The sequence below is a fragment of the Embiotoca jacksoni genome, unplaced genomic scaffold (genome assembly GCF_022577435.1).
Source record: "Embiotoca jacksoni isolate LCO1_2020_lvr unplaced genomic scaffold, fEmbJac1.0.p SCAF_10, whole genome shotgun sequence".
Taxonomy (NCBI): Eukaryota; Metazoa; Chordata; class Actinopteri; family Embiotocidae; genus Embiotoca; species Embiotoca jacksoni.
Window position 1 is genome coordinate 8,894,205 of NW_027185230.1, and position 13,817 is coordinate 8,908,021.

The 13,817-nt window shown below is 38.9% G+C and overlaps 1 protein-coding gene across 2 annotated transcripts; it reads right to left on the reverse strand.

Annotated features, from left to right (window-relative positions):
• Positions 1-1,485: 1,485 nt before the first annotated feature.
• nt5c2l1 (5'-nucleotidase, cytosolic II, like 1) lies at positions 1,486-13,572 on the reverse strand. 2 transcript variants are annotated; one of them, XM_069164055.1, is made up of 18 exons: positions 13,408-13,572; positions 12,222-12,295; positions 11,957-12,074; positions 11,711-11,806; positions 10,172-10,263; positions 10,030-10,087; positions 9,804-9,897; positions 9,667-9,720; positions 9,495-9,578; positions 9,327-9,362; positions 9,132-9,239; positions 8,979-9,045; positions 7,701-7,871; positions 7,562-7,613; positions 6,143-6,203; positions 4,877-5,053; positions 4,675-4,770; positions 1,486-4,589 (listed from the first exon to the last, which is right to left on the reverse strand). In XM_069164055.1, the coding sequence occupies exons 1-17, from the start codon at positions 13,467-13,469 to the stop codon at positions 4,687-4,689; spliced, it is 1,488 nt and encodes a 495-aa protein (XP_069020156.1). In that variant the 5' UTR covers positions 13,470-13,572; the 3' UTR covers positions 1,486-4,589; positions 4,675-4,686. The 2 variants fall into 2 exon arrangements, with proteins under 2 accessions (XP_069020156.1, XP_069020165.1); XM_069164064.1 differs by lacking the exons at positions 1,486-4,589; positions 4,675-4,770 and having other exon boundaries at positions 4,991-5,739.
• Between the last annotated feature and the right edge of the window lie 245 nt (positions 13,573-13,817).

The following is a 13,817-nucleotide window of genomic DNA, read 5'->3' on the forward strand; positions in this document are numbered from 1 at the left end:
AAACACTTTTTTTTTTTTGGGGGGGGGGGGGGGGGGGGCGGCAGCACACAGATATGCCCGGCCGGAGTCAAAATGTTTCAGGTGAAAGAGAGCCGATTTGCTGCGACTGCGTATTAAATGCCAGTTTGCAAAGTCCGTCCGTCGCCTTTTTTAAAAAAAAAAAACGGGTTGAAATGTTCGAAGAAGTGACTCCGACGTAAAAGTGCATTTGTGCGAACGCACGCCTGAAGGGAAAGCAAAAGGAGAACTCAAGTCACTTTGGACTGTGTGAATTTCTCTCCCGAGTAAAGAACGTGACTTGTTTAGGCTTGCTTGCAATGCTTGCTGGGAAATCCTGGAATGTGTGGAATGGGGGACTGTGGTGCTTCTGCAGTTATCTGACTTGCATAGAGCAGCAAAGTATCCTGCAATGAAACCCAACATGTCAGCGGTGCTTTCTGAACAGCTTTGAATGTGACGCAGATTAAACTACAGAGAACACCAGCTAATGAGAAAACGCCATCTGCATTCCATGAATTATATAAACGCAACATACTCATAAAACCCATTGAACGAATGTGTTTGTTCTTTTGTCATTTATTTATGGGGCTGCTGTTCATAAGTAAATGTGTTTGACTCCTGCTAATGATTTTTTTCTTTTTTCTTTTTTTAAACAAATGTAATCACTCAGAGAATTGTTTTGGGAAAGAATCTTTTGAAACAAAAGAAAAGCTCTTCTTAATGTAATAAAAAAAAAAAAAAAACTTGTCTAAATGTGTATTTGTGTTTTTAATGATATATTTTTTTTTTGCGGTTTATAAAACATCTCTGATTAAAGAAACTGATGTTATTTCTCTCATCTTCTTTCTAAATAAAGGTCGTTAAATGCATTTCCTAATTTGTTCTGCTATATTTTCTTGAAGAAACACTTTTCAAAGAGCAAAGTCATGTGTTTAAATGAAATCAATTGATTTGCTATCAGATGCAAACAAGTAGAATTAGCCTCTGACACATTTATACCCAACTGACACAGTTTATTTAAGAGTTAGACAGCAGTGAAAAAACATTAGTATGTCCTACCATTGCATTTAAATATGAAATATCAGGCCTAAAACAAAAGTAAAGTTCATGTCAACGTGGTGTGAATATGTTTTGACTCGGTAACAAACTGAGTTTGCTCCATAAAAGTCTTTTATAAAGGTCTTCTCATAACCAGCTTAACATGCATTTATTAATAACTCTTGTAAACTTTGTTCAAACCCACTAAACTTTAGTTACAGCTCATGAAGGAATCACAAAGTTTCCAAAAACACCAAATGCTCACATTAAATTTGGGCAAATTTGGTAAGATATTGTTCTTGGTGCATGTAGAATATATCAGTTTTATGTGTTTTATGGCAAAGATAAACAAAAACACGAGGTTAATTTTGAATGTTTCACTCAATGTTGACAATGAAGTAGATGGGGGAAAAAACATTTATAGAGAAGACGACGGACATGCAAGTGTCATTTAAAAGTGTAATTTTATTTTTAAATAACCTTAACAGACAAATTTGCAAGGGAGATTGTAAGAAGAAAAAGAAAAAAAAAAACTGAAAACCTGAAATCAGTGGACTTTAAATTCAAATGGTATACATCTTTTACATTTAAATTAAATATTTAACGCTAATGGTGAAGACCAAATGTTGATGAAGACGGCCTCTGGCCAAAACTCATGATATTTTAATCAAATATGAGGCTGTGCAGGTGAAGGATTTTTCTATATTTCTGAGATTCAACACCAGGTTTTTCTGGAACACAGAAATGTTTTAGTTTTTTTTGTTTGTTTGAGGAGGGGGGGGGGGTTATATTTATACTTTGGAACACTATTACTTCCTTTGCAAAAAATAATTTCTTAAACTCTTGTTATATAATGAAGTTAAAATGTCCTGGCAGATCTTAAACACTGCAGCGACCTGCTCTTCTTCCTTCATCTCACTGTAATGATTAAAGGTGTGATCAGGTTAACAGATACTTCTGCAAAGTAACATGTGGTTATAATTGGAAACTAAAGTACAGATAAACTGATACTTTACACACCTTTGCTGCACAGCTCTTACATCACAGAGCGGTGTGTTGTCTCATGGAGAGGAAAGTATGTGAGTGCAAGGATAACGGCGTGTGTGAGTGTTACAAAATGTGCATTTCAGCTCTCTGCTTGGTCCCATCAGACAGAAAGAACAACATGTATGAAAAAGAAAAACTATGGGTTTGGCAGGGCACACATTTTCTTCATTATATCACGACTTCGCTTTGTCCTTTCAGCCAGTCTCAGAATTTTTTAAGCACGATTTACTCACTCTGAACAGAAAGCAATACATGTTTGCAGACAAAATACTACCAGCAGGGCTGTGACATCTAAAATGAAAAAGTCACTGCCTGTAATTACTCTCAGTAGTTTGTTAGGAGATAAAAGAAGATAAAGAGTCTCTCAATGTCCTGACTGAACAGATAGACAGCAGTTTGTGGTGTCAGGCTCATCGTTCAGCTTTGTTTTAAGTTCATCTCTGCACAGTGGCACTTTAATGCCATCCAAAGGGCTGGAGCTGTAGTGCAGCAGCAACTGGTGATCTTGACATGATCATTATTAGCCCATTATTCAGACAACCATGAATAAATAATGATAAAAGCAAAGTTTAAATAAAGAACACTGCATCAGATAAAGTAGGGGAACTTTTTGTTTCATAGCTGAAGTTGGTTTTCGAGCATCTTGATGAAACTTATTGGAGACACGATTAAAAAAAGAAGATTAAAGGTGACATGAAAGCTGAGGATTGGTGCAAGTGAGAAAATAAAACACAACAAAGTGAACAAGATGAAACAAGAACAAGAAATGCAGGTGACCAACAGACAATGGCGAGGGAAATAAACCAAAATAGCCCTGATACAGGACATGAAATCATAGGAAACGTGTGTGTGTGTGTGTGTTGACAAGGAGAAGTTTTGATAAATGAGGAAAGGGTATCCCTTGGATTTGCCTCTCATGTTTTCTTTGCGTGTCCAAAACAATGCTGGCAGCTGAGAGTTAGTGTCTTCTGAAGAGCTTCACTGACAGAATAATAAAGTCAAACTGCAAATAGATTCTTTGTGAATTACGTCTCTCAGTGAGCTGGCCCATTCTTGAAAAGTTTTTTTTTTTTTTTTAAATACAGCTGCATGTGTAGCGTGAAACTTAATTATTTAAAGTCAAATTCAGCTCCAGATTTTACTGGTAACATTGTATGAGTTTAAATAGTTGGTTTTTCAGATGACTAAAGTTTAAACAGTTTCCTGATATCACTGGAGACTTTATCATCTTGACTCTGATGCAAAGATGAGACTAATATGAGCAGTGCAATTACCATGAAGTTGAAGTTTATCTGCAGAGTGACACGTAGCTGATAAAAATCCATTAACACACTGTCCCGCCATGCAGGAGCACAACGGGAAAACTGTGATTCTTTTACATGTCAGCCCTGCAAGAACACTGGATCATTTACTTTGAGAAAAAAACAGTTGTACTGAGCACTGATATTACACAGCCAGAGAGGTAGGTAGGTGTGTGTGTGTGTGTGTGTGTGTGTGTGTGTGTGTGTGTGTGTGTGTGTGTGTGTGTGTGTGTGTGTGTGTGTGTGTGTGTGTGTTTCTCTTGCCTCCTGATAAAAGGTTGAGCTCTCAGGAGCAGGACTGAACCACAGTGTGTCCTACTGGACTACACAGGTGTGAGTGTATGTTTCACTGAATGTATGAGTGTGTTTTCATATGTCGATATCATATCTGATTATATTAATGCGTTTGTTGATAAAGAAGATCCTGGAGGCTCCTGTTATTAATGTCTATCGCCACTCTGACAAAAGATGGCGTATTTGCTTTTAAATGTATTTTACTGTTAAAAAGGTGATGAATTGTTTTTGAATTTATTTTAGTCAGATTAAAATATTTTAATATGCTTGTAATGATAATAATCTTTAGCTCCTTTGAACACACACCTGATCATCTTCATGTCTGTTACCGAGGTGATTAAGTGCCATCCAGTGGTCAGTGGATTTAATGCAGAAAAGAGAACCTTAAAGGGTCAGCTCATACAAATGAAATAACATTTTCGGATGTGGTTCTGGCGGCACTGAAAAATGTGATTTGTCCAGTCAGCAGCGTGTCTTACAGAAAAAAAACACGAGTTTCCCATGTTTTCCACATGCTGCACCATATGATAACATGGGGAAAACGTGAACAAAAATTCTAGTGAGAGTATAAATGCAGATTGAAAGTGCACATGCACAGCTAGATGTAAAGACAGTGCAAGATCACTCATATGTACAGTAACCCTGAGTCTGATTTGTCTTCAAATCTCAAACTGTCAACATGCTTTAATTATATATGTATAAGGTAAACAAATTCACATCCAGCAGGTGGAGCAATAAGTTTGTGTTTTTATAAAAGATGCACTGTCAGGCTGCAACAAACTCTTTGTACATGGGCCGGTGGGTCACCTTCATCAGGAGAACTGTCCATGACCAGAAGAAACACATTACCGGTTTCCTCTGCAGTGTCTTCATGGTCATATTCTTTATCTCAGCGGGCCGTCTGCAGCACTGCAAGACCAAAAATTGTTTTTATAACTCATTAACTTCAAGTCACGACATAAACGTTTCATATCTAATCATGTAAAATTGTAACCTCAGTTCCTGTTCACTGTGACAGCGTGATGGTTTGGGCAGCGAGCTCCGATGAAGCGATGTCCGCAGAGTTTTGAGAAGCTGCTTCGTGGGGCATCTGAAAGAGAACGCCCCCCCCCCATCCCCCGCGTGATGAACTTTGAAAGGGCAAACATGCAGTTTCTTTTCTAGTGTGGTTGTTTGCAACAAAGCAGAGGACTCACCAGGACTGGAGGAGCCATGAAGAGGTAATTGGAGGGGTAGTGCAGCAGGTTGATGCAGGTGGAGGAGTACAGATCTGCGTAACGTAGCAGCTGACTGGCAAACAGCGTCTGTCTGGAGCCGCTGCGCATGAGGCTGCCCATCTGGCCGTAAGACACGTCCATCCTGTAGGTCAGCACCTGCAACCACAGCACAGTGCTTTCACACAATGTTTTTGCTGCAACGAAGAATTATCAAAAGGGTTTATCATTGTACTGATGCAATGATGAAATTAGCAGCACACAAAAAAGATCCCTAACAGGCAACTCACGTCCCAATATTTCATGGTTTTTTTTTCTATTTCATTTTAACTTTCAACATGATTTTTTTTTACCCGGAATCATCCCGTTGAGATTTAAGATTCTGTTTTTCCAAAGGAGTCCTGGCCAAAACAGGCAGCAGCACAAAACAACAACAAGTAAAGTTAAACAGATAAAAACAAGACAAAAAGAATCACAGTATGAAACATCCCAAGGAATAACAGTGCAACACAAACCATGCATCATCATCAGTCAAAGCATCAACACCCAACAACTCCATCTCCTGTCCGTTTAAAGAAACTTCTCTAATAAATTCCAGTCTGAGGGTGCAGAGTAGGCATAACCGCTTTTCTGTACGCACGTTTGGTACAACATATAAGACAACATATAAAAGTCAGTCGACCGCAAAGAGTACAGTCCATCACACATCCATCAAGTACATTTATAAGGTGGAAGCAGGCCAAGAATGGCCTTGTGTGTGAAAGTATACCAGTGTGAGCGCCTGCAGGTTGCCAGAGCAGGCCATCCTAATCTGGAGTAAAGCTCACAATGGTGATCCTGAATGCCTGAGCAGGGGCATAAAAAGAGCCCCATAATTAAGCACAGGTAAAAAATAAAAAAAAAAAAACGAGGCAGTGACTCTTTTTCACATTAAAAGAAAAAGAGAAAAAAAAAAACACAAACAGTTTCCAGAACATAAACTTGTTGATAGTCCAGCTCTTATTGCCAGGATTTGAGCTGTCAGCATAAAGGGAAGGAAGCAGAATTTGATTGTAAGGGAATGTTTTTGTGCTGAACTATTTCTGAAACGGTGTATTAAAGTCATGTGGAGTCGACATTTTCCCAGCGACAAGAAAATATCATCTTAAGAAGCTCCAGTGGAGTTAAAACAGCAATGTTTCAGCTACATCCATTTTCCTGGTGTCTGTAACAAAATATTGAAAAGGTGTTTTGTTGTGAGAAGCTCACCTTCATTCTCATCTGAATGATATTGATGTCAGGACACCCTTGACTGCCGCTGTCCAGGTCCCTTCAAACAACAAAGAAAAATGAACAGTTACTTCATCCCCTTCATCAAACTTGTTGTAGTGAACAATGAAATGTTCATGTACTGGCACAAATATAATTATATGTGTAAGGAATCATTATGTTTGGGGAGTTTAGGAGCTTCTAAACACGTAAATATCTTTTTTGTACGTTCCAAAAAAACCACTCAAATAAATGAGTTCATTACTCGCTAATTATTTAGATATCAGTAATGATGGTTATTAGTTGTTCAATAAATCCTGACACACACGATAGAGTTGTTATTTTATCCTCTGATGGATTATTTAGATTCACTATGACAAATATTGATGTAAAAATTACAAATAAATAAAAGTAATCATATTTAGCTAATGTTATCACTGATGATGTATAAATAATTCATTAGATATAAGTTGGGCGGCACAGTGGTGCAGTGGTTAGCATTGTCGCCTCACAGCGAAAAGGTTCCAAGTTTGAATCTGGGCCTTTCTGTGTGGAGTTTCCATGTTCTCCCTGTGCCTCCGTGGGTTCTCTCCGGGTACTCCGGCTTCCTCCCACCATCCAAAAACATGCACCTCAGGTTAATTGGTGGTTCTACAAATTGCCTTTAGGTGTGAATGAGCGCAAGAATGGTCTATGTGTTGGCCCTGTGATGGACTGGCGACCTGTCCAGGGTGAACCCTGCCTTCGCCCTAAGTGAGCTGGGAAAGGCTCCCCTCCCCCGTGACCCTGTTCAGGATAAAGTGGGTATAAATAATGGATGGCTGGATGGCTGGATAGATATAAGTTTAGCATGGGAAGTGGGGTGCTGTGGCAGATGCAGCTCCCTCTGCTGGTCAGAGTGAAACACAGTAGAAATATCACTTTACCTCTTAAAATAATTTTAAAAAATTAAAAAATTAAAAATTATTACCAGTATTTGTCCAAGTGTATGGATGCATTATTCTGTTGTGTTTCATGTATAGACAGTGAGGTACATGCAAAAAATAAACATATACAGTTGTTTTTTGTGGTTTTCTTTATACAACTGCTTGTATTTCCCGCTGCTGAGAGTTTACAGGAGCTGCTAAACATAACTATTCTTATTAATGGAGCAGAAAATAACACAAAGAAGCTTTTCCAGTTTTGTAGTTTTTAGCGAGTCAACAGCTGAAATTGTTGCAGGTTTAAATATCTTCAACCAAGATTTGTCATAATTTCCAAGAATGTTTGTTCTGAACATTTATACATGTCTGAGATGTTGTTCGCACGTCTTCATGGCAGCTCCACCTTACTGACAAATATATTCCCAGACACAAGTGGGGTATAATTGATATGAGTGGTGATTTAATAAGACAAATATACAGATGGACACGGACTTACTTGTAAAGTTCAGCTAAGAAGACATTGAGACGTTTAAGCTCCTCAAAGAGACCTGAAAAATAAAGAGTCATCAAAACTTTGGAAACCAGCTAATAATGTTAAAATGGTAAATGGTGACAGGACCGAGTCTCCTTCTTACTTCTCTTTTCCTCCCACATTTGCAGCTCCTTGGTGAGCTCTGGTACGACCAGAAAAGTCTTCCAGCCCTGACGTTTCTTAGATTTGAGGATGTCGCCGAAGATGTGATCTCCAACATACAGGATGTCTTTACCTTTGACATCCAGGAGATCGCAGACAATGTCTGAAGATCCTGCAACCGGAAAAACACAAAATAAGCTATACATGGAAGGGCATTTAAATTACAAGAATGTACAAACATGCACAAATACAGTATATGAATATAAACTGTATGTATTGAGGCAAATAAAGGCCATTAAAATTTGAATTGAATAAGCAACTATATCTCACTGTGAAGTGGTAGCACTACCAAATACTTAATGTTGTAATCTGGATAGCCATACTGTATTAAAGCATTCTTACGTAAAACCCCCCCCCAAAAAAACCATCTTCACCTTTATGTTCATGGTTCCTTGTTCATCATATTTTCAGAAGGTCAATTTCAACTTTTGCACTTCAAACTTTATTCTAAGTATTTAAACTGTCTTCTTAGGGGTCACAGGTTAAGAAATATAATTAAAGTGTCCAGTTTAAAAAAAAAAAAAAAAAAAAAAAAAAAAAAATCATATAATGAATATGTGAACTCCAACCCAAAAAAGTATTCAAAATTTCACCACCTGAAATCTGATCTCCTTGAAATGTCCAAAGAGAATCAAATGAAAACCACACAGATGTAGATGGCTTCAGAATAAAACATTTCAATGCTATGTTCTTTTACATTTTAGAGGTGATTCCACAGCAACCATTCAGTTGCTTATAAAGAAAAAAAGAGAGGAAAAAAAAAAAAGGAAATTGTAACGGCCTCTTTTTGCTTCCATACATAGACACTTATTCATCAATTCTTGTGGCAAATAAAAATTTGTTTGGGGCTTTAATTGTATTTATTTACGTACAATCTGAATTTACAACCCTAAAACATTACAAAATTATAAACAAACCTGTGGGAGTAGTATTTGATGTATTGTAAAGAGTCAAGTTGCTGATGTCCAAAATAGGGCAAATTTGACGTGTCAGTAATCACTTAATCATTAACTATTTGAAGGTAAACATTCTTCTTTCCACTCAGTGATAGAATTAGCATTACCAATTGAAGTTAAAGTCTCCAAACTGTACACAAATACTAAACATATTTCACTTAATCAAATCAAAAGTAATGAGAGATGTTGCTGCCTCTAAACCTGTATCACGGGGGGAAACGCAGCAATCAATAAATTAAGATATCAAACTAGGTAAATCTCACCTCCAGAGTAAACGGTTCCATGCTGGAGGTCGCCGGTGTGCGTCCCGATCCGAAGTTTTCCCGTGTTCTGTGTCCAGAATACAATGTGTTACCGAAACCTGCTGAGGCTAAACATCGTGTTGTACATCTTCAGCTGGACACACTTTTCCATACCGTGTCCACTTGTCTCAGCACCGTCCCCCCTGCAAAGAACATCGGCTTCCTGGTGTCCACAACGATGAGGTCAAAGAAGGAGCACCAGGGCTTTTTTGGGCTTCCAGGCTGGAATGAAGAAAGATGTTAAACTCGTGCGATTCTCCTCAGTGGATGTTTTTTTTAAGGCTCGAGCCGCAATTAAATCTGCCTTACCTTAGTATTACTTTCAAGCAGGTATTTCATAATGACCTTGGTAAGAAAAATAAATACAAAATAAATAAAAACATATTAGAAAAAGTTGGCTTTTTGATTTCCTCCACTTTACTTTGATTTATCATTTAAAGGTTTTTCTCATGGCATAATATAAGCTCATGCGCTCACCTCGGTGTAGTTGTAGTTACTGTTGGTAGCGAGGAAGACCTTGGCCACCTCTTTAATCCGGGTCAAGAGCACAGGGATATTTGGCTGTAAAAAAAACATGAATATTTTCAGCCCTTGAGACATTCAGCCGGCTAAAATACATTTAGGCGCATAATCTTGCCAGTTTACTCACTTCTTTGATGACATATTTCTCCAAATTCTTGATGGTTCGGTCCTTCAGGATTCCCTACACAACACACGTCTAGCAGTTTAACATTTACAGGGTAAGAAAAGTAAGACAAAATGCACAATATTACATTGTTGACTCACTGTATCGTGAATGAAGTCCATCGCATCTCGAACATCCTGGAACATGCTTCGGTAGGACATGAGCAAGTCGCCGTGTTTGTAGCCTTCAGGGATTCTGGAAGCAGCAGAGATGAAAAGGGTGAGAAGTTTGTTTAGAAAGAGGTTCATTTATAATTGTTCAGGGGTTGAAGATAAAAACTAATAACAGAGGTACAGTGAAACTTCTGGGGATCATGTGTCCACTCACTTTGTATATCTGGTGCATCTGGTGAAGAAGTCCACCAGGCAGGCATAGAGGTAAGTCTCTGCAGGGTGTAGGTAAATTGTTAATCAAAAATGTGACTGTAAAATAAAGTGAATACCAATTAGAAAGGTTTGTCATTTTATACCTGACAGATTGAAGAGGGTGTTAAGAATGTAAAAGCGATCAGTGTCATCTCTTTGGATGAACTTATTGGGGTAGTAGTTGTTAATCTCTTCTCTGTTGAACAAAAATAGAAGTCAATATTACCAATCCAGACACACAAACTGGATAAAATGTCACAAAGCTGTAAAAGAAAAAAAAAAATCCATGAATTTACATTTCAGGGCGAAGACAGTTTGTGTCAAATCCTGTGATAATCAACAAATACACACGGACAAACTGCTGTGTGTGTGTCTGCTGCCGTGGCTTAAGAAAACAAGTAAAAGCACATTAAGCCAGCTCATTTCAGCTGACCGTCATGCTGCAGTCATATTTTGTTTCCCTTTTTATGTAAAATATAAATGACCTTCAAAAACAAATGAGCCAGAGGGACAAATTTTAATTTACTGGTATCTTCGCCAAAGCATGTAATACCCCCGTCAGTCCACCAGAGAATACTGTCAGACTTGTGTTTTGCTGCGGCTCGGGTCGAAGAAGGTTGTGTAACAAAGTATAAAGAGTGAATAAGTCCCAGTAGGAAGGAGGTTGAGGGTGTTTGGATGGAACAAACACATGACTTTCAGCCAGACCACTGGTGATTGAGTCTTGGAGAAAGCAAAAATCAATGTGGGTTTCTTTTAAGTCAGTTAAGTCCATAAAGTAACGTATTTAACTTATGTAACAACATAACTATATGTAAATGAGGCTTAAATGCAAATTCAATGAAGAGGATCTGTTCCTTCCTTATTGAAGTAATGTAATGTGACGTATATAACGTTACTTACAAAAAATTACTTATTTGAACCTAAACCATGATCTTATCTAGACGCCTTAACTTTTCACGACTAGTCGAGGAAAAACGTGACACTGACACGGCGTCCTCTAGTGGACTGACGGGTGTATTACATACTTTGGCATCACATTTTCCATTTCAGAAAAAGCACATGCTATATGTTTGGCTTTGTACTAGATAGTATCTTACTTGGGTGTATGAGCAACGTGGATAGTCGTATTGATGTAATGTTAGCCTCCTATGAGACGTTCGATTGGTGAACATAGGTAGTAACATTGATTCAGTCCACCTTGAGATGTTGTTCTGCAATAGTGTGGCAATAATGTGTTTACCTTAAAACGGTATTGGATGAGGTTGTATTGGACATGTTGGGTTTTGATGCATTCGTGTGTGAACATGTTGCAGCTGGAATAGGCAGGGCTAATTTGAACCATTTTAAACAGTATAATACCTGGTAGATTATCTACAATACTACAACATAAATTGTTTGAATACATTTTGACTTTCTAATTAACCCACCCTGCCTATCTCAGGACTGGCTATTTCAATGTACCTCTAATATTTTATTTGAAATATTTCTTTATGATGGGGGTTGTCTATTAAACATGCTGAATTTTTATTTCTATGTCTCTGATCGGTTTATTTCTTCCTCCCTATCTCCATTTCACCTTACCTCAGCTCCAGATTAAGATATCTGATGTGTTTTTATGTTTAATTGGATTTTGACTTTACCCTTTTATGAAGCGGAAGCCGTGACTGCAGACTAAAATAGTCCCATTTGAATCCACCTTCAGGAGGTTCCCATACGTGGTGTCGACCACTAAACCGCTGAGGGTTGAGGAGGAAAGGAAACAAAAGTTGAACACGGTTGTCGCCTGACATTTCTGACATGAATTGAATTCAAAATAGGACATTAGATAAATTGATTACTTCATTGTGGCATGAATCATCAGATACAGAAATAGACTCGAAACTAACCGAGTGGGGAAACTGGGGTCGTATGTGTAGCGCAGGAGCTCGTGAGGGTATCCAACAGATACCATTCTGTCTCTTATCAGCTCAAAGCCCATGCTCTCGTAGTCAGGAGACTTATACACTGCAAACAAAACCACAAACAACGGTTACACAACCAGCAAAACATGTGCAGCACAAGAACATTATAAAGTTATATAACTAATAGCCTCTTCATGGTGACACAATATTTCACACACGAGGGTCGTTTTGTTGTGACGGCTTTACTCACTTGCCAGTGTGTAGTCCATGTCGAAGCCGTAGCATTTCATGTTTTCAAGTGTCAGGCTGCCGTTGACAAACACCCTGTGATCAAACACAACAGCACAGCTGAGGACAGGAGACACATGACCAGAAGAGGACGTTTTGTTTGTGTGTGTGTGTGTGTGTGTGTGTGTGTGTGTGTGTGTGTGTGTGTGTGTGTGTGTGTGATTTAACAATCCATGTCTGCGGTGGATCTGTCTGGTCTGGAGGTTTAATATGATGCAGCACACACTCTGGTCTGTGTTCATCGGCTTGTAAGCATCAGTTCGACGATGGTTATCCGAGTTGATGACATCTTTCTTTTGTTGTTCTTTCAAAAGCCACAATTTGCTTCTATTCTGTGATGTTCTTTGTCATCCTTTAAGTTGCTTTATCGTCTCTGTCCCATTACAGAAACCTTTGAAGAAATTCAGGTACTTTGCCTCCGTTTTGGCCTCAGTTTCTTCACTAGTTTCAGCTGCAGAGCTAAATTTCCTCCTCTCCACGTCCCCACAGTGAGGGGTGGCGCAGGGTGGAGGCTGGAGATGTTATCATCACTGCTGTGCTGTCATCCCCACTGTTTCAAAAGACTGCCAATTTACCCAGCATGACATATTTCTAACAGACTGTTGTGCTCACTGGTGTAACTGTGCATGGTTTCCTGTGTCGCCTGCTCCCAGTTGCTCATCTTTATCTCACGGCCCTATCTGCAGCACCTCCGAGCTGGACGGCCAAGTCTCAAGCCTCCCTGACAGTTCACACATATAGGGTTGCTGTAAATAATTTACCTGAAAGATCCCGTTTAGTGTGTGTGCTGAGCCCAGAAGATGTTGCTCCTGAGATCAATCAAGCAAATAAAAACTTGAAGCGAGCGAGTGTTTCTGGTTCGGTTGCACCTGCTGTGGGGGCAACTAGAGTATCTACTGATTCAATATAATTAGGGTTCACATTTTCACATCAGTGGAGTGGATGTTATAGGTTATTTATCATCTAAATTGTGATAATTATATGCACATAATATATTAATAAGGTAAAAAAATAAGAAGTTTTTCTGCCTTTGTGTTTTGACCAATGAAGCAAATGAATTACAAAAGAAGGACAATGAGCATGTAAAATAAATTAAAGGGTGTTCAAATTAGTGTGTCTGCAATATTACTCAATTGAAATGGACTCACTTTCGGTCATAGGCTCTGTTGACCTTGGGCTCATCAGAGGAGATGCTGAGATATGTGTCCATTGGGTCCGTGGTCGAAGCCAGCTGATAACCAGGTCTGTTAATTTCTGCAGTCAACAGTTATAGCCTCAGTGACCTTTAAATAGTCAAACATATCCAAATTGTAGGCGTGGCCCGGAGTGTTTTCCTTGTGCTTTCGTACGCAGGCTGAAACTCCTCCTCATAGACTTTTTGGTTGTTAGTTACTGCAACCTGTCGCATTTTGCTCTCGACACACGTTCGCTTTGAGCTGGAGATTGCGTTATCACAGGCGCACACATGTGCTGCTGCTGCTGCTGCGTAATTGGGGGGAGTTTCCCGATCATTGTCAGTTCCTCTGTGACCCGGACGGTTCAGCTACATCCAGCAAAG

What these genes read in the sequence shown, in the direction of transcription:
- nt5c2l1 (XM_069164055.1), bottom strand. Translation starts at nt 13,469, where the DNA reads ATGGACACATATCTCAGCATCTCCTCTGATGAGCCCAAGGTCAACAGA. An exon ending in GACCCCAGTTTCCCCACTCG is followed by an intron (nt 11,807 to 11,956) that starts GTTAGTTTCGAG and finishes CTCAACCCTCAG; the next exon opens with CGGTTTAGTGGTCGACACCA. An exon ending in GTAACTACAACTACACCGAG is followed by an intron (nt 9,363 to 9,494) that starts GTGAGCGCATGA and finishes TTTCTTACCAAG; the next exon opens with GTCATTATGAAATACCTGCT.